Raw genomic sequence first — 19,138 nt, 5'->3', positions numbered from 1 at the left:
AGCAGCAGGTGTGGGTGTGTGTCCAGGAGGGGCAGTGCAGACCCAACTGGTTCTTTTCTTTCCCGATGCTCTTCCATGATTTCCTCATGTGCACATCTCCGTGGTCAGGGAGATGCAGGATCCAAGGCTACATTAGGGAGTTTTCGTCACAGCCTCCTGAGAACCACACAAAACAGAATTCCTGTGATAATGAGGGACCTACTCGGAGGGGGTGACAGAAATGGGGATTTCTAAGCTCACAGTCAGGGACGTTTGCCGTGGCTGTGCGTCTGGGGTTCGGACGAGGCCGTCTCCACGTGGTTCTGGCTCCCCACCTCTCAGCTCTGTTTTCCTATCAGTTGGCTCCATTCTTAGACAGCCTGCCCCAGATGCTGCTAAGAAACTCTAGGACCACACAGAATTATAATAACTGCCATGGGAAAAAAAACCCTCCTTTGTGGTTCTTGCTACTGTTCTACCGACATGTCCCACAAAATCCTGGGATCGATTTTCATCATTTCTGATGGGCTTGGCTTGGAACTCTGCCCACCATGGGCCGCTTGCTGAGGCCAGGGGAGCAGAATGCTCTGATTGGCCAGAGGAACGGAATGTTCTGATTGGCCAGCCTTCACTGAAGCCAGTGGAAGCAGTATGTTCTGATTGGCCAGCCCTCACTGTGGCCAGAAGAATGAAATGCTCTGATTGGCCAAAGGACTGGAACGCCTTGATTGGCCAGGCCTGGGCCACAGCTCTTACCCTGGGTCCTTATACTTGGTTTCCCATGAAGTTATTTAACGTTAATAATAAAGCTCAAATTTATAGAGCATCTTTTTTTTTTTTTAAGATCTGAATGTGTTTTTACATTAAATTTCTCCTTACTTGCCCCTAAATTAGCTGCTTAGAGAGATGGTAATTTCTCTTATTACAGAGGGGCACATTAAAGTGCAGGGAATAAGTGGAATCCTAAAATCCTGGCCCGTGGTGGTAGCTGCACTAGTCTAGGCGTCCCCTTCCTCTCCTCCCCCTCCCATCCTTCCACTCGCCCTCTTCCTTTTGTTCTCTCTCCTCCCCCTTCTCCCCAGGTGCTAGTAAACCAGCTTGAGTGCCCTTGAGTAGAAAAGGCTCAGTCCTGGGAAACAGGGGAATCAGGCATGGCTGGTTCCAGGCACTCAGTGATGTCCACAGGCATCTCCTACTCAGCCCGTGGTCCCATTGCCTCCTTGCTGGCTCCATCTCAGGCAGGCTTTCCTGGGGGGGACATGATGGAGCTGGTACCCTGACACATCCTCCAGCTCTGCAGTTCAGGGTAAGGAGGGAGGCACTGTTCCCAGCAGTCCCAGCAGAAGCCCCAGGGCAGATTCTGATTGGCTCCCATGGGTCAGGTGTCTGTTCCAGAGCCAATCACTGAGGCTGGGGTGGAGGCAGCTGATTGGTCAGGCCCAAATCACATGACTACCCAAGGGCAGGGTTTATTATTTTATCCCCCTGAACTCTCGGGGCTGGAGGTGGAGATCCGCAAGAAGCCCTAGGAAAAGGGCCTGGGAGAGGGGGATGGAAGTACCTGGGTGCTGAGCCTGGCTGGGGTCTGGTCAGAGGTGAGGCATCGCCATGCTTTCCCAGTCTGGGCATCTCTCCCCACAGGTGTTGGGGGCTGACATCAGGACACCCCCCATCCCTCCTGCCCACCTTGTGCAAATCCACAGAACACACTCTCCACACCCTTGGCTGGGACCCCAGAATATGCTCTACATGCACCTCCAGGGTGGGAGCCAGGCCATGCTCACTGCCTCTGAGGGTGCTGTCTTTGAAGGGTGTTGAGCCCCCAGGGGAGCCTGGTACTGAAGGTGAGGGAAGGGACTCCAGCCAGAGACACTTGAGCCTTTGGTGTCCTCATCCGTCGCCTCCCCCATCGGGTGCCCCAGCTATGGTGGCGCATGAACTGTCCTCCCAATCCTAAGGACAGATCCAACGTTCTGTGTCGCCAAGGATGGCTGCCGGAGGAGGGACTTATTTGGAGGGTCTGTGGATGGCCCTGGAGCCCACCGCTCCTGCATCCCCTCCACGTGGATCTTTCCTAACTACTGTGAAGCCAGCCCTCCTTTCACTCACCCCCCTGCTCCCTTCCCCAACGACTGATTTGAAAGCTTCTTTTGACTTTGTTCCAAATTCGGTGGCACTGACTGAGGCCGTGGGCCCTGGTGGTTAATTAGAAACGTATCCAAGGGAAGACGCCTAAAGATGTGGCTTCTTCCTCCTTAATTAAAATTCCACTCAGACATCCTCAGGCCACGCAGAGGTGCAGCAGCATCTTCTTGGTAGAGGGCTCCCAGAAGGGCAGTGGGGGGCATCGTCGTGGTGTCGTCGTCCGTTCGGGACACGAGGCAGGGCGGTGGCGCCAGCCCCACACGCTCCCCCGTTCAGGCTGCGTTGACTCCGCTCCCCTCCACGCCGGTCCCCTGCCAGGTGACGTGTGCTCAGGGGCGTCCACGGGGACAAGCGGGAGACGGGGGCATGCCCTCCCTGACCTGCTGGCTCTGCGAGCCTCCCGGGTCCCCGTGGCCCCAGCCCCCGGGCCTCTGTGCCAGAGGAGAGGCGGGGCTGTGCTCCCAGCTCTGCAGGGCTCGTGGGCCCACCGGGCTCTCTGTAGGGTCCGCGCAGGGTCCTGGTGGGAGGGGTGGGCGACAGGGAGATGGGGGCCTTGCGGGTGTCAGCTGGGTGCCCCTCCCACATTACTCCCCTCCTGTCCTCAGTGTCCTTGGGGGGCCAGTCCGGATGGACATGGACCAGGCTCAGAGGGAGGGAGGAGACGGGGGCCAGGAGTGCACCCCCCGATCCCTCGTGCAAGGCAGTGGGTGCACGGCTGCTCCGTCCCCCACAGGCCACACTCCTGTCGGCAGCGCCGGCCCAGCCCTGGCCTCAGGGTCCCTGAGGCTGTCCCTCTGCCCTCAGCGCTTCTGTCTCGCAGGAGCTGGTGTCCCCAGCACGCCGTGAGCCCTCGTCGTCTCTGGCTCCCGTGTGGTGCTTGGGATGTTCTCCTTCTCTGTCCGTCACAGACGGCTAGAATCACACTGCTGTGTCACCTGTGCGACGGAAGGGGGGACTGCAGTCTTTGCCTGTGCAGGGCGACGGCACACCAGTTCTGTAAAGATCTCCTTCCAGGAAGGGCTGCCGGGTCGGGAAAGGGACGCGACTGTCGTCTCCGGGCGTCCGTCCTTGGCGTTAACTCTGAGCTCTGAGCACAGGCCCGGGTCCTTCCATCAATTGCTTTCAGCTGCGGGAGGTGGTGCGTTGTCGTGGTGACACGTCCCTGAGCTTTCACTCCAGGCTGTTCCCTGTCCCAGGGCTGCGTGAGGACCGTCTGCAGTCACTTTACCACCCGGCCTTTCACAGGATGACAGAGGCTCCTGTGAGCGACCCCGCGGGTGCCCTCCCTTCCCGCTCCTGGGGTCAGGGAGGACCACTCGCCTTGTCACCCAGATGGAGACACAGGCTCAGACCAGTCCCCCCGACAGTTAAACCCTCCTGGTCAGAGCACGGACAGTGGGAGGGGTGGAAGGGAGTAGTGAGTGTGTAAGTCCTCCGCCCTGTTCTCTCTCTGTGCTGACTTAACCCCCCAGGTCTGCAGGGCCCGGCAGCATCGCCCCCTCCCAGACTCCCCGGGTGAGCTGGCTGTTTCCTCTGACTTTGGTCAGTGACGGCGGGGGATCCGAGGTGGCCCTGCCTGGATCCTTCCTTACTACCCACCACAGCGAGGGGTCCAGCAGCAGGGTCCCCGCATCCCATGTCCTCCAGGCTCGCTGGAGCCCTGCTGTCCTTCCAGAGGGGGCGTTACCTCCACCCCAGCCCCTCTCCCTGACATCAGCCACGCACCTGCGAGGACTGCACTTCTCACACTTGTTAGTAACGGAATCCCTGGGGAGCTTGGGAACGGTTCCTGCCTGAGTCCCACCTGGGAGGTTCTGGGTTTACTGGACCTTTCAGAGCTCCCGGTGATTCCGGTGTGGAGCTGGCGTGCAGTCCGAGGTGGGCTGCGGGAAGTCGGAGAGCCCTGGGCTGGGGGGAGGGGGGTGTCCGCTGAAAACGGTCAAGTGCAGGGTCAGCTGGCTGCGGCTCCTGTGGTAAATCCCGCCCAGGTGCCGGGCACTTATTTACAAACTGCGGCGGCTATCACGCTGCAGCCGTTGAGTTTAGCTGTTACAGTAGAGACTGGGAGGCCTGAAAAGCCAAAAATGTTTGCTCCCTGGACCTTGAGAGAAAAAGCATGCAGACCCCAGGCCAGGGGATGCAGCAGAGGGGTCCTGAGACCCAGCCTCTCCGACTGTCAGGGCTCAGGCTGGCCGGGGGCGGAAGTGTCCCGTGTTTCTCATTTCCTCTGAGGACCCTGGCTTGTGCCATGTTGAGTCGTGTCCCGTTGTTCCCAGAGGGACTCTGAAGACAGCAGGTTTCAGTGTCACAAGTAGGGCCTGGCCCCCTTGTGTAACCTGTGCGAAGCTCTGTTTGGGCACATGTTCACGTGAGCACGTCCGTGGGAAAGAAATGTCTGGGTGGGTGCACACGGGATGGCGTTCTCCAGAGAGGGGTTTGTGTCCGGGGGGTACTTGCTTGCACATCCCATCCACTGAAAAACACCCCCATGCCACGTGCATCATTTTAAACTAAAACACTTTGGAAAGGTACATGTTCGTGTTGGGTGTGCGGTTTCGCTGTGTCCCAGTGAGGTTGGTCCTGGAGGGACGGGAACCTGTGGGACGGGATTGTCACCGTGGTGCCTGGTGGGCCCAGCGCTGGGGTGGGGGGGGGAAGGGCAGAGCCCCTTCCGGTTCACAGCCTCCCTGTCACCCCACGGCCAAGTGTGCACCCACCAACCATCCCGTCACAAACTGTTCTCCCCGATTGTGAAGGGACATGGGTGTCATTCCCTGGGCGACTCCAGTGAGGCTGAGTGCACAAGTGCCCACGGGGCAGGCAGGTCTTACAGAAGCAGGGACGCCATGGGCCACAGGGGCCACCTTAGTCTGAGCCCCCCCAGGGGGGCTTGTTTCGTGCTGGCACCACCCGGGAAAAAGGCCTCCAAGTCCGGGAAGAGAAAGAGTCTAGAGTTTTAAAATCCTCCTCTCACCTGGGGAGAAGCCAAGCTAGTTGTGTGACTCTACAAATACAGGTACCTAAATAAAGATACATAGATACAGATCCAGTTACCAGTTCCTCAGAACAGATATGGCCATGGGTACAATTACAATGATAGTTACAGACATAAAGATACAGAACCATAAATACCTATATGGACATAGAAACAGGTATAGATACACATGAAGCGTTTACTATGTCTTTATGTGTGTCTGCATGCATAACCTTTCACTGTGAAATCGTGGTACACATCCCAGTGATTTTTCACAAATACCTGAGCGGCCCTGAGTCCGGTCAAGAGACAGCGTGGTCCCAGCCCCAGGGCCCTGCCCAGCCGTCCCCTCCCCCCAGCAAACATCCCCGTGGTCTTGAGTGAATGTCCTCCCTCCACCCCTCCCCTCCTTTTTTTTTGCTGAAATGCAGCCTGTGAATTATTGGTTTGACATCTGTCATAAGTAGCTTGTTGGCTGTTCTAATGCCGAGATACTTAGTTGATGAAATACCCCACATTCACGTTACAAACGCCTCACCCCCAGGGCCTTTCCCAGTTTGCACCAGGCACGAGCCAGGGCGAGTGACATGGAGTGAGGGGGCCAGGCCCGCTTCTGTTTTGTATTTTCACGAAACGCCAGATTTGTTTCACCCTCAGCTGCCATCTCCCACTTAATTGCGCATTAATGTAGGCTCGGTGGTTAGCCTGCACCTTCTCTCACGCTGCCGTGGCCAACGTGATTGTCTTACCAACGCGGGGGGGAAGCGTGCATGCCAAATGAAATCAGACAGGCCCCCGGCTGAAAGAGGGAGAGGGGAAATAAATAAACCCCAGCAAAAGCTTTGGAGACATGGGCATGGTGATGAATTGTAACGCCAATCACATGGGCAGCTTAAACATTATTGAAACGCTTCCTTCCGGCTCTTAAATACGGAGGCCAAGAAATAACAAAAGACCTGAAATCGAACTAATCACTTGTAGCATTTCTATGTCTGTGAAATAATTTGCCATAATCTGATCATCCATTCAGTGGCCATATCACAGCGTCTGAATCGCCTGGAGTCACACTTGAGAGGTCTAGGGCAGAATCCCGGGTCAGCCTCCAGCCAGCAAAGGGAGAGGTGGTTGTGATGAGACCTCTGGCGTCACGTGGGGTGTTCAGGCTCCTCCCCAGAGGCTGCCTGGTGTCCGTCTCCTGGGTCCCAGGCTCTGTGGCTTCTCCATCCCCTTCCCTGAATTATTGGGACACTTCACAGTTAAGCCTGTTTTCCTCCTGAGCCCAAGGTCATAACTGAGACATTCACAGGAAAAGGGATTGATATTATTTCCCTTTTATAGTTTAATTAAGCAATTTGATTTTTAAACATTAACACACATGGTTAAAAATTTGAAAGCAAAGCTTAATAATGTATATATCTGAGCAGTCTCTGCCCACGTCTCTCTCTTAGCTCCCTGGTTTCCACCCGCCCCCCAAACAGACAACCCCTGATGCTAACTTCTTGTGTATCCTAGGGGTGCTATGAAGATATAGGCAGATATAAATATATATTCACCTCATTCTGCGCCTTTTCCACACACACAGTGTGTGCTGGACCTCTGGCTTCATCAGCACAGGAAGAGCTGCCTTGGTCCATTATGCATCCACAGAGTAGGCTGCCCACAGTAGCCCCCAAAACTGCTCCCTGTTGGAAACAATTCAAGTGTTTCCAGTCTTTTCTGGTTACAAACAAGGCTTCAGCTTTGGCCAGTGGGTGAGGAACCCAGGATATAAATTCCCAAAGTGAAAGAGGCAGGACTTGCAGGATGGCACACGGAGGACCTCAGTAAATGTTCTCCCCCTAGAATACAAAGAAGCTACTGGAAGAATTATACGTGGAAAAAACCCAAACATTTCAGAACTCTAGAAATCAACCAAAGGCTGAAAAGCATTTAATCACGAAAAATCGCTGAATCTTGGTGAGAGCAGCAGGGACTGTGGTTTTTGATTGGCCACTCGGGCCCCATGTCCCAGCTCCGTGACACAGCTATTGTCACTGGAGGTGAGGACGAGCTTCCTTCCGGGCGCGCGCGGGTGCAGCGCCCGTCTGACCTCAGAACAAGCTGTTCGCAGACTTCACTGCACCTCAGCGTCTGGAATAGACATCCCCATTCTTAAAGCGGCAACCAGTTAGTTCCCTGGCTTTGGTCACTGACCCGGTTGAATGGAAGAGTCCCTGTGTTGTCATACCAATAGCCCGGCATCCGTGCTGGCCCGCCTCTTTCTTGTCTGCTGAGTGTGGCCTTCCTGTGGTGCTGACCCCGTCAGCCAGTGCGGGGCGGGGAGGCATGGAGGACACTGGTGTGGCCGACTGTTCCCATCTGCCAGCTTCTCCTGTGTGCCCTGACCTCGGAAGGCTTCCATCGTTATCCTCACTTTACAGGCAAGAAAACGGGGGCAAATGAGGCAGCCTGTCAGCAGCCCAGCTGCCGGGTGTGGAGATGGTCAGCGAAGACAAGGGCCCCACTGACAGCATCTGTTCTTTGTTTGCTCTAAAGACTAATGATGAAAGCTTTACTCGCTTATAGTGATGGTATAAGCAAGGGGCTAAACGGGCAGAGGTGCCAGCTTCCCAGTGCTCCATCGCACGGGGCGGTGCGGATAGGGATGCCTTACTGCTGAGCGGGTTCTGAAGGAGAGGCTGCTGCTGCGTCTTAGACCTGGGAGCTGGGAGGAGGAAGCGGGAGCAGGGCTGGGAGTGGGGGAAGTGCTGGATACTGAGGCAGGTCGCGGAGAAGTGTCTGCAAGGCCCCTGAGATAAGGGGTATCAGCAGAGATGCTTTGGAAAGGCCCCAGGCTGGGCCCCCAGAAGGAGGCCTCTAATGAGGGCGTTCAGGCCAGGAGGGCAGATATGTGTGCGGCGTGGCTGGCCGGGGCAGGAGGGGCCTGAGTCCCCTTCAGAGCCGGGGATGCTCTGCTGTGGCCCAGGTCTTGTGTGGGGAGGGCCACTTTCCCCGTGTGGCCTGCCAGGAAAGCCTTTGTCCTTGCCTGTGGTCAGGCCTGAAGGTTCACACATGGAGCGGCACTCCTCACCGACTCTGTAAATGACCTTGGAATTTTTCAGATACAAGGGAGAGGTCCCGTCACAGCCCAGCCCCGAATCCAGCTGTGGACCCTGTAGCGGAAGGAGATGGAGGGGCCTCACTTCCCCTGCTCTCACCCGCCTGGTCAGGCTCCTGTTCAGGACCCTGGACAGCTGCCCACGGGAGGGGACACTTTGTGCTAGAGCCTCTGCCAGGGACCCTCACAGCCCCGGCCAGCCCCCAGCCCCCAACGGGAGCCTCCCAGCCCCCAGCCCCCCAAGGGGAGCTTTCCTAGCAAGGAGGAAGCATTGGGCAGAAGATGAAGAATCCTCTGCTGTGGTCTCTGGGGATCCCATGCTGTGGCCTCTGTGGACGCACAGCCGTGGGCCTGGGGTGTGGGCGGGAGGTGAGAGCCAGGCTGTGCTCCACTGCTCAGACTGCACTGTGAGCGTTCCTACTCTTTCTCATTAAGTGGAAAAACTGAGGTTCGGAGGACTTCAGTACGTTACCCAGGGCCACACCCAGGGAGCACATGGTGAAACGAGGTTGGAAGCAGCTCTGTCTGGTTCTGAGGTTCACAGCCTCCTTGCCTTGGTGGCGAGCAGAGGGATGCTTTCTTCGGTTCGGTGTGCTCCTGGGGGCTCGACCTGGGGGGTTTGGCCGTCTTCTCTCAGGAGCACAGATGTGGGCTCCCAGAAGGCAGTCTTGCAGGTGACCTGTGCAGGTAAAAGTTCAAGGACACAGCTTTGATTTCTCCCAGGGACGCCACCTGTTTGCCTGGGAAGCCTGGCTGGGGAGTGGCCGGGTGGACTCGGATGTCCTGCTGGTGTGGCTCCAGCCCTCACCTTGTCTCCCGTTCTCACGCAGGTCAACATGGGCATCCTCATCGCGGTGACCAGGGTCATTTCACAGATCAGCGCCGACAACTACAAGATACATGGAGATCCCAGCGCCTTCAAGTAAGCGACACCCTGGGCTGTCAGCCACGCCCCCTGCCCACAGAGGCTGCTCGGGGGTAGCAGGAGGGCGGGTCACACTCTTGGGCTTGCTCGGTGTCCTCGTGACGTGCGTCCTCATCGGTCTCTGTGACCAGCCCCAGCTTGCTGCCCCCATTTGTGAAAGAAGGGGGTCTATTAGATGTTCTCCCAGAGACTGCTTCACCCTTAGGGTGAGAGGAGCTGGCGGTGGGGTCCAGAGGAGGGTTCTGGAGCCCGACCGCCCGGCCTGGGTCAGTCCTGCCTCGGCCCTACCGTCTGCTGGGACCTTGTGAGCTATTCAACCCCTCAACGCCCTGATTTCCTCGTCTGCGTGGTGAGGGTGATGGCGGCCGTCTTACAGGTTGTCCTGAGGAGGGTGGAACTTCCTGACCTGCTCTGGGGCTGGTTCTCCTCTGAAGGAGCAGGTGTCTCTGAATGAGGGGCGTTCCCCCCCACACACTCACTGCCTTCTGGGGTTTCTTCACCCCATTGTCGGGGCTCTGCCAATTGCAAGTGACAGAAAACCCAACACAAACTGGCTAAAGCACAAGGCGTACCTGTCGACATAGGCAACCATAAGTCCAGGAATGAGTCTAAAATGTCTTGGTCCAGCAGATCAGGTAATATCACCAGGGCCCAGCTCCTCCCGCACGTCTCAGCTCCACGCCCTCTGTCGGCTTCATGCTGAGAGGGACTCTGCCTCCTGGTGACAAAATGGCTGCAACAGGAGGTTCAAGTCCATGGGAAAGTGTGTCTCTTTCCCCAATAATCAGAGGTCCTGAGCCTGGAGACCGAGACTCAGACCAGAGCTCATGCCCATCCACACATCAGTCCCAGTGGATGGAAATCACCAGTTAACCCTGGCCTGAGTCACACGGTCCATCCTGGCTCTGGGGTGCAGTCAGCATTCCCGAACCACTGGGCCAGGAAGTGGGGGCAGTGGCCCCTCAAAGGGAATTTAGGGGCTGCTATAGAAACAGGGTGCAGTTCCTAGGCAGCTGGCATTCTGTAAGTTACTTTATCTATTTTATCTACACTATATCTCTTCCGATCTGAAAGGGAAAACAGTAAACCTATCAGCAGCAACTCGATAAGACAATTATTCTGTAATGAATTCCAGACACTGTAAATTAACCTGACAAGTGGCTCTGGCCCCCTCGGGCTTTTTCAGCCCCTGGAAACCTTCGAGATGCTCCTGGGTCAGGGTCAGTTCCCTTCCTCGTCCATCAACGAGAACAGGCAGTGCTGCCCTGTGAGGCCGCCAGTCCCCCAGCCCCGGGGGCCTGGCTGGGGAGGAGCCTGACCCTCCCTCACCCCAACCTCAGCCCCCAGGCCCTCCCCTCTGTGCACAGGGCCCCGTCTGACCCGGCACCCACAGGACCACTGGCCTCGCTGCACCCAGAGCAGCCCGGACCTCACCCCACACCCGCGCCCCCGTCTCTGCCTCCGGCCCCTCATCACGCACTGCGGCCCCGAAAGGCAGCTGAGCCCACGACCCATCTGCCCTCCGTGGGGACCTGGTCCCCAAGTAGAGGCTGACACGGGGGAGGTAGGGGCCGTGCATCGCGAGGGCGTTTCCGCGTCTCCGCAGAAGCAGGGCGGGGGCGCTGCCGCTGTGCCCTCCTGTGTCCTGTGTCCTGCACGTGACATGGCGCCGAGGACTGACCTCCTGGAAAGAGTCCGGCCCGTGCCTCTGGACAGACCCCCGACTCTCCCCGCCCAGCACGCTCCCTGCCCCGCCTCCTCCTCTTCACGTGGCCGAGCGGGACCCTGGGTCACTGCCTCACTCCCTTCTTAGCGTCCCCTCCCTGGGCTGGTGAAGCAGGAGCCCCGGGAGCCAGGCAGGAAGACGCAGCACAGCCTCCTTGGAACACTTCTGGCTCCCACTCTCCTGGTTTCAATCTAGTCCTTTCCTTCCTGCCCAGCAGCTCAATGCTCAGTGACCTAACGCGATGAGCTGCTTCCTCAGGAGCCCTAACAGGGCTGCCTTCCACCTGCTTTCTCATCTCTATTTATTGGTCATGATTCCAGACTCCCCAGAAAGCAGCAGAGAACATTCAGTTTTCCCAAGTGAGATCCAGGTCCTGGGGGCGGGAGGGAGGTGGATGCCGGCCCCTGGGGAGCAGGGCGGCGGGCATCGGGGAGTCTTATGCGTCCGGACGGCGTCCCCCACCTGCCCAGGACTCCTCTCCTGCAGGGGCCCGCTCCTTCTGCCTTTGACAAGGGGACCTGGCTGCTCTGGCTGTGTTAACAAGTCCTCAGAGAGCCTCAACTAGAGGAGTTTCCTCCAAGATTTTATCATTTATTGCTTCATTTTTGAAGTAAAAACGAACCATCCCTTTCAAAGTAACACATTGATACCGACTTCTCAGCAGCTGCTCCTTTCAATTATGGGTTTTCCAGGATCTAAAGATCGAATCTCAATCATTCATGATATTTTGTTCCCCAGATTCAGGTGTTTGATTTTAACTGTATGGACTTTATGAAAACACGCAGCTGCAGCTTCCCTGAGAGACGCTGTGTGGGAACACATCTTTGGTTTTCTAGGGATTTGCTGCTAGGAGCTGTCCATGCCGGGACCTTGGGCTTCTGACCAGGGAGCTCCTTAGGGCCACTGCACCTCCTCCTGGGGGCGCTGGATCCCTGAGCAGCACTTCTGCATGGTCATCCGTTTGCTCGTCCTTCATCCATTCCGTGGCCTCTTCCTCATCTTGCCCGCTGGTCCTGGCGCTGTGCTGGCTTTGGGGCTGCAGAGATGCAGAGCCCAGCCTTTAGAGGACTCACTGTCTAGTGAGGGAGACCGTGTGGGTCACAGCGCCAAGGGATGAGGGCTTTGGAGGTTGCTTAGCTGGGCAGCGTGGCACCCATCCGTCTCTGGACGTCTCTCTCATGCTTATGTGCAGAAACCGCCCTGTGGAGAGCTGAGCTGTCTGAGTCAGGGTAGGCCAGGCCCCAGTTAGCGTACGATAATTTGCAGGGTGTATCAGAGGCAGCCAGGACTCAGACAGCCCCTGGGGCATTGCCTCCACACCAGCTCTGTTCTGGGCTCTGCAGACACTGGGGGACCCAGATCCTTCTTCTCACGGAACTCACATTCCAAGGGAGAGCCTCAAGGCTGATGCTGCAGGTGCCCCGGCGCTGGTGTGTCTCCTACCCCCGGACTCCTCGGCTGTGCTCTGCTCTGTGGGCACCTGGCATCAGCTTTTCCCTCAGCATCACCACCAGTTGGATTGGGATGGTCAGCCTGAGTGTGCCCAGAGGATGCGCTGGCTCCTGGAAGCCCAGTGCCAGCTGCAGTCCAGCAGAAGCCGAGCTGTCTGCTTGGCCCAGAGCTGGCCTTGCAGGGACCCTGTCTTGTCCGTCCGGGTAGTCAGTCCTGACCCAAGGCCTCCAGCAGGGAGGAACCAGGTCTCACTCCCAGCAGGGCCTTTTTTTTTTTTTTTTGCGGTACGCGGGCCTCTCGCTGTTGTGGCCTCTCCCGTTGCGGAGCACAGGCTCCGGACGCGCAGGCTCAGCGGCCATGGCTCACGGGCCCAGCCGCTCCGCGGCATGTGGGATCTTCCCGGACTGGGGCACGAACCCGTGTCCCCTGCATCGGCAGGCGGACTGTCAACCACTGTGCCACCAGGGAAACCCCAGCAGGGCCTTTTCTGCTCCCACCTGGAAGCCTCGCACCTGGACCACCCTGCCTGCCCCACCCCGTTCCCCTTGCAGGTTGACAGCAAAAGCTGTGGCCGTGCTGCTGCCCATCCTGGGAACCTCGTGGGTCTTCGGCGTGCTTGCTGTCAACAACCAGGCTGTGGTCTTTCAGTACATGTTTGCCATATTCAACTCCTTACAGGTAAGGGCCCGCTGGGACTCTCGGCTCTGTGAGTGGACGTGCGGAGCAGGTTGCCTCTGAGGCAGGAGGGAGACCCCATACTCTGTCCCCTCCACACATGCACCTCGTGGACCCCTCGCGTGGAGGGTCCCCAAGGCCTGAGGACACAGGCATGGATGGGGCGTGCACCAGGGTCTCTGAGCAAGTGGGCTATGCAGGACCCCATTCACAGCAGGGCTGCCCTGTCCTCCTGGGCAGTGTCTGTGGAGGCGCATCCAGGCCTGAAAGGAAGACGGTCAGCACGTGGGCAGCTCCTGAAAGGGAGCCAGGCGTGGAGAGGTGGTGATGGGGGTACCTTGGGTTCTGAGTTCTCAGCTGCCCTCTGCGTGGAAGGATAGCAAGGGTAACAGCCTGGAAACCAGAGACTTGGGGTGCCCAGCGTCTGAGTCCCCAGAGCCACAAGCCCCCAGAGGAAGGGTGGAGGCGGGTGCCCGTGGCCATACACAGCCTCCGCAACCGAGCCGGAGGCTTAATCCACGCCGGCCCTCGCCATGACGTCCTTGCTGCATCCGGGTCTTCACGACCAGTGACTGTGTCAGGCTCCTAATTTGTAAGAAGCCCCCACGCATAGTTTCCTTCCGGCTGTTTATAATGAAAGGGGGTAGGTAGGCTGTCCTGGCTGCAGCCCTACACACCCCAGGTCCTGGGAGCCCCACTTATCCTCTGTGTCCCATAAAGTTTCCTCTTCTGTAAGGTGGGAACAGTGACAGGACGCACTTTGTGGGGGGCTGCTTTTTAGCACTAAATGAGATGACTCACGTGAAGTGTTTGTCTAGTGCGGACGCAGAGGGGCAGGCTCCAGGTGTTCGGGGAGATCCCCATCTTGTGTCTGTTTTCACTGTCATCGTCACCCTCAGTTTGCAGCTGAGGACACCAGGGCTTGGTTTAGTGATGCGCTCATGCCCTCCCATTTGTCCGCCCCGGCATGTTTGCTTCTCTCCGAGGTTAAGCCTGTCTGGGCATCCACCTGTCTTTGTATCTTGGTCACGGCGGCTGCCTGTGTTTAGGTTAGATTACAGGATGCCCTTCCACGCTTATGGACTCCAGACCGTGGGGTCCAGCATCACAGCTCACTCCCATATGCTCCCCAACACCAAGCCGTGCCGATGCCACTCTCAGAGCCCATGGGTGGCATTGGAAAGAACCCTCAGAAAGCGTTCGTAACAAACGCAAGTGGCTCTAATTCTGTGTTTTCCTCCCCTTCCTCCCCAGGGATTTTTCATCTTCCTGTTTCATTGTCTCCTGAATTCAGAGGTATGTCTGCTCCACTTCGTGACAATATGAAGCTGGTTTTTCATTTCTGAAAGGGCACGGAGAGCAGGACCAGTGTTGGGCATCAGGCTGGCGTCCGGGAATGTAGCCCTGAATAAGCCTGGGTATTGGTGACAGGCTGTGTGCAGGGAGGCTGCTTTCTGTCGGCTCTTCCTCCCTCATCCCGGTTGCTAAGCAACGTCCACACATCCTCCTTCACTGATGTCACACGGGCACTGCTGGCTGTCTGCAGGACCAGGGGAGATGGCGACAGAGTGGAAGAGCTGAGCTGGAGATTCAGGACCTTGCTTGGCACCTCGCATATCAGGGAGAGTAAGATGCAGATGTGCTCCCAGCAGATCCCCCCCAGAGGCATTCAGGAAGCTGGCCCGGGGTGTACGGAGGACTCCTGACTGCAGGGGTTAGAGAGGGGACTTTTATGATGTGGCCTCCAAGGGGATTGGGGTACCTGGGGTGGGCTCATTCCTCCTGGTGCAGTCCGGGGCATTGCACCTGCTGTGTACTTGGCCGTGGGGATGGTGGAAGCTGCTCTAGATCCTGTCCCTTGGGACCCATAGTCCGTGGGAGAAGCTTGACCTGTCAATTGTGGGAGTGGCATTGTGTTCCTTGGCACTGGAGTCCCTTCCAGGCTGTGGTCCTGGGGAAACGCCTCTGGAACGGTGACTGAGAACAGGGCAGAAGCTCCCCCCCCCCCCCCGCCTCTGTGCTTTTCCAGGAGAGTCCATCCATTTGCACGAGGATAGGTCAGGCGGGGAGGGAGGAGATGGGGGGAGGGGCAGGCAGGATGAGTCGCCCAGGACCATGGCGGCCAGTGGAGGAGAGGTCACGTGTTTGCAAAGACCAGGTAGCAGCCCAAGCAGGGCCTGAGTCTGATCCACGTGGCAGAGGGGGCAGGAGGGAGAGGCAGCCTCAGAACCACACACGGCCCTGCCCCACGCGTGCGTTTCTTCATTGACTTCTTTGTGTGGTTTCTGTGTTGGTCACACGCTCGGCCCCCCAGGCTGTTCACCGTGGAGTGTGTCCCGTCTCCCCACCCAGCACTGTGAGGTGGGCAAAGGGCAGGCCAGGTCCAGCTTTCTCCCCATGCAGGGCTGGGAACAGCGCGGGGACGCAGCCTGTATCTGTCACGCAAACCAGTGACACGTCCGTAGCGCAGCTCCGGAACCACTGACTCTGTGGATCTGATGCCTCCGAGTCCTTTCCTCACCCTGCGGCACAAATTCCTCGGGACCTTTTAGAATGACCTCTTGTTGCTTTTTCAACTTCTGAGATTGCTTCTAACGAGCCTTCTGTTCTGCCTTTGAAGGTGAGAGCTGCTTTCAAGCATAAAACCAAGGTCTGGACCCTCACGAGCAGCTCCACCCGCCAGGCCAACGTGAAGCCCTTCAGCTCGGACATCGTGAGTGCATGTGGTGTCTCATGTGCGCCCCTCCTGCGCTGGCCAATTCTGCTCTGGGGGCCGTCCATCCTCAGCCCGCGCTGACCCAGGGGGCCGTCCATCCTCAGCCCGCGCTGACCCAGGGGGCCGTCCATCCTCAGCCCGCGCTGACCCAGGGGGCCGTCCATCCTCAGCCCGCGCTGACCCAGGCCTCTTGTTCTCTGTCCTTATCAGCCGGGACTTGCTTTCCAGCTTCACTGAGCTGCATGCAGCCTCTGTCGTACAGAGGACCACGTGGTCCTGAGGCTGCGTCTCTTAAAGCCCGAGCCCCAGGCCCTCCGCTCACTCCTTCCCCGAGCTCTGTTGTCTGCAGCATCCGTGTCGGGCAGACGGCTGCCCAGGTCGGGGTGATGGAGACTCGGCCCGGGTGCTGGTCCTTTCACACCTGACATAGGCCTGCAGGCGGCACGAGCTGATGTCACACCCACAGCAGGGTCCCCCTCCTCACGAAATCACCTGGCCCTCCCTCCTGCCCCATGTCCCAGGGCCAGCACTTCTTATGTTGACTTAGTGGGATGGAAGGATCAATTGACCAGGGGGCAGACACTGGACATGCGGATGGTGTCCTGTAAGAGGCACAAAAGGCACTGGACACAGCCCGGCCTCTACGTCAGGTCTCCTCCCCCTACAGATGCCTGAGAAATCGGGTCCGGATGGTCAGGGGTCTGAACAAGCCGCTCACCTCCCAGCACTGGGCTTGGTTCACCTTCCTCCTGCAGGAAGTGGTCCCTCATCCCTCCGCCCCGCAGAGCCCCAGGCAGGGCCCCCGGGCAGCCTGGAGCAGGTGATGTCCTGGGTTCCCAGTGCACTGCAGCCTCCCACCTGTCAGCGAGGCCCTGGCTCAGGGCACCCATCCTCAGGAAGTCCCTCCCGGACAGCACTGAGCAAAGGTGCTCCCACCCCATTCCAGCGTCCTGTGCCTGCTACTCTTGGCAGTTGTCTGGTTTATTCATTTGCTTGATGGCCATTGTCTGCCTCCCCCGTTAGAACACGAGCTCCCCGGGGGCAAGGGTCTGGTTGGCTTTGTTCATTGGTGCCACCCCATAGCCTAGAACAGGCCCCGGTGCCCAGCCTGCTCGATGAATCAATGTCGAAGGAATAAGTGAATAAGCGGATGGTTGAATGGAGGCATGAATGAGTGAATGAAGAGTGGACGATAGATTGATGAATGAATGCCTGCCCGGGTGAGTGCGCCTGGAACCTGGGAGCCACGGGGCAGGGGAACCTGTGCAGGGAAGGTGGAGAGAACTGCGCCCTCCGGGTCCTCATTTTTCTGGGGAGCCGTGGGGCCGCCCCCAGGAGGATCCCCAGGCAGCGTTCTGGCACAAGGCTTTGCTCTCAGCACTCCTGTGGGACTTGGGTTTCCCGTCTCAGAGCAGTCTCCATTTCTCGATCCTCTGTGGTCTGCAGATGAACGGGACCCGGCCTGGTACAGGCTCCACCAAGCTCACCCCTTGGGACAAGAGCAGCCACTCCGGGCACCGCGTGGACCTGTCTGCCGTGTGAGCAGAGAGGCCGTGGACCCGGCAGCCTACCGCTCAGAACCCCCCGACCCGCTGCAGACAACACGCAAGCATCGCTCTGCCTTCGCCGCTGGGACCCTTTCCTCGTCGCTCTCTGGACCTGGGGGTCACGGCCCTCGCCCCCGCCTCCCGTGATAGCATCCTCTCCTGAGACCCGCTCCTGTGACAGAGCCCACCGCTGAGCCCGCAGCCTGATACACGACGAGGGATGGGCCCCGCGGAGCACACAGCGGCCCCTCCCCTTTGTCACCGCAAGTGCGCAGAGCCCCAGACCCTCCACACTGTGCGCACACAGGACCCAGGGGCCGTGGCACCAGGAGGGAAGTTTAGCCTCGGCGGGCGCCGCGGTGGGGACTTGGGACCAGAGAGTTGGGGTCCCGCAGGGGAGGTTGGGCGGAGGCCCCTGGGGGCGCGTGGGGAAGTGCCCGAGGATGTTTTCCACCTCCTGACTCCACCCAAAGCAGGGCCCCCGATGCCAGGCACCTGCTGATGCCCAGGGCGTTGGGCTGGAGGCACCTGCTGCCCCGCCCCTGTCTGTGCGGGGCGGGGGCGGGGGGGCTCGCGTAGCCCGGGGTGTTCCGCTCCGACAGCTCCTCCGCCCCGTCCTCGAGAGCGCTGGCTCTTCCGACTCCAAGTCAGCCTTCAGATCGCCCCCTTTCCTGGCACCTGAGCCTCCTCTGTGTTCACGGTGGCCCATCAGAGCCACCGTTTCCCAAGGCCTAACGTCCCGCAGAGAGTTTCTTCCTCATCACTTATAAACGCTTTTCCGTGTTTCTAGCGAGCGGATCACAGCGCAGGGGAGCGCAGTACGTGATTTCACGTCGCCACAGGGGCTGACCTTGTTGCACAGAGCCACTTGGCGGGCCGCTCCGGGGGAGGACCCTGGTCCTGACCGACCCCGGGAGGAAAGGGTGGCAATAGCTGTACCTTCTGAGTTGATGTTACTTTATGGACCCAGACTCAGCCCCCTAGGAAATGGGGTGACCCTTAGGACTCCATGTGTGGGCGAGACCCCGTGGAACGCTAGGGTTCGGTCATAGACGTGAACCGAAACGCCATCGAAAGCTGGGAAACGGGCTGTGAAAGGTCACCCTGTGATGACGGCACCAAGAGTGCTTGTGAAATGTGTGGGTACGAAATTCCAACCTGTTTTCGATACTGGAAAATCTTCCTTGAAAACTGTGACGGCGACGGCATCAAAGGCCTCCCCACCGCGTCGCCCCGCCTCTTCCAACACATCTGCTTTGTTTCCGAGTGAGATTTTACATCGTCTTGCAGACCTTTTCCATCTTCCTCTGGCACCTCCGTGAAGTAACTCACGCCCTGAGGATGATGAGTGTGACAGCCATCTTCAGGCATCTCCCACGGTGGGGGGTGGGGGGACCGGGAGTGGGGGTGGGACACAGAGCAGCGTGTTGACGCAGGGGTTAACCTCTGTCCTTCCGTCCGCATGGGTCCCAGATGCACCAGCCCACTCTGCACGTTGTGACAATGCCATGGACATTCCCCGTGGGTGTGCTGTAGGGGTGAACCTGGCTGACACAAGCAGAGGCCCCGTGTCTGGCAAAAAGTGTGCCCAGCCTCTGCTCCAGGCTCTCCTCATGATCCCAGAAACCAGATCACTTGTAACTTGGCATTAGACCCTTGTCATGCCCAAGAGCACCTAGAAGTGAGAACACTGTATTCCTAAGATTTACACTTGGATTCTTTTTTCTTATTTAGTTTCTGGTGAAGCAAATCAAGTAAGGAACTGTTTTTATTTTAGATGGAATTCTTGGTTTTGTTTTTTTTTTAACTCTCCGCATATTCACCCTACATAGCTAATATATCAGGAGAAGTAATGAGCAAACTTTATTTCTAAAGAGTAGTGCACTTTATTTATAGGCTATA

The 19,138-nt window shown here is 58.1% G+C and overlaps 1 protein-coding gene across 2 annotated transcripts in view; it reads left to right on the top strand.

The window, feature by feature from the left end:
- Positions 1–18,637, top strand: part of ADGRD1 (adhesion G protein-coupled receptor D1) — a 146,460-nt gene extending 127,823 nt beyond the window's left edge. For both annotated transcript variants that reach the window (XM_081251725.1, XM_081251726.1), the window contains 5 exons: positions 9,026–9,117; positions 12,850–12,976; positions 14,228–14,269; positions 15,594–15,686; positions 17,136–18,637. In XM_081251725.1, the coding sequence (XP_081107851.1) occupies positions 9,026–9,117; positions 12,850–12,976; positions 14,228–14,269; positions 15,594–15,686; positions 17,136–17,231 (450 nt within the window). In that variant the 3' untranslated portion in view covers positions 17,232–18,637. The remainder of the gene's footprint in view (positions 1–9,025; positions 9,118–12,849; positions 12,977–14,227; positions 14,270–15,593; positions 15,687–17,135) is intronic.
- Positions 18,638–19,138: the final 501 nt, after the last annotated feature.

Source organism: Mesoplodon bidens, assembly GCF_964165515.1.
Source record: "Mesoplodon bidens genome assembly, chromosome: 13".
In the NCBI taxonomy this organism is placed as follows: domain Eukaryota; kingdom Metazoa; phylum Chordata; class Mammalia; order Artiodactyla; family Ziphiidae; genus Mesoplodon; species Mesoplodon bidens.
This window is presented reverse-complemented; position numbering and strand designations above follow the sequence as displayed.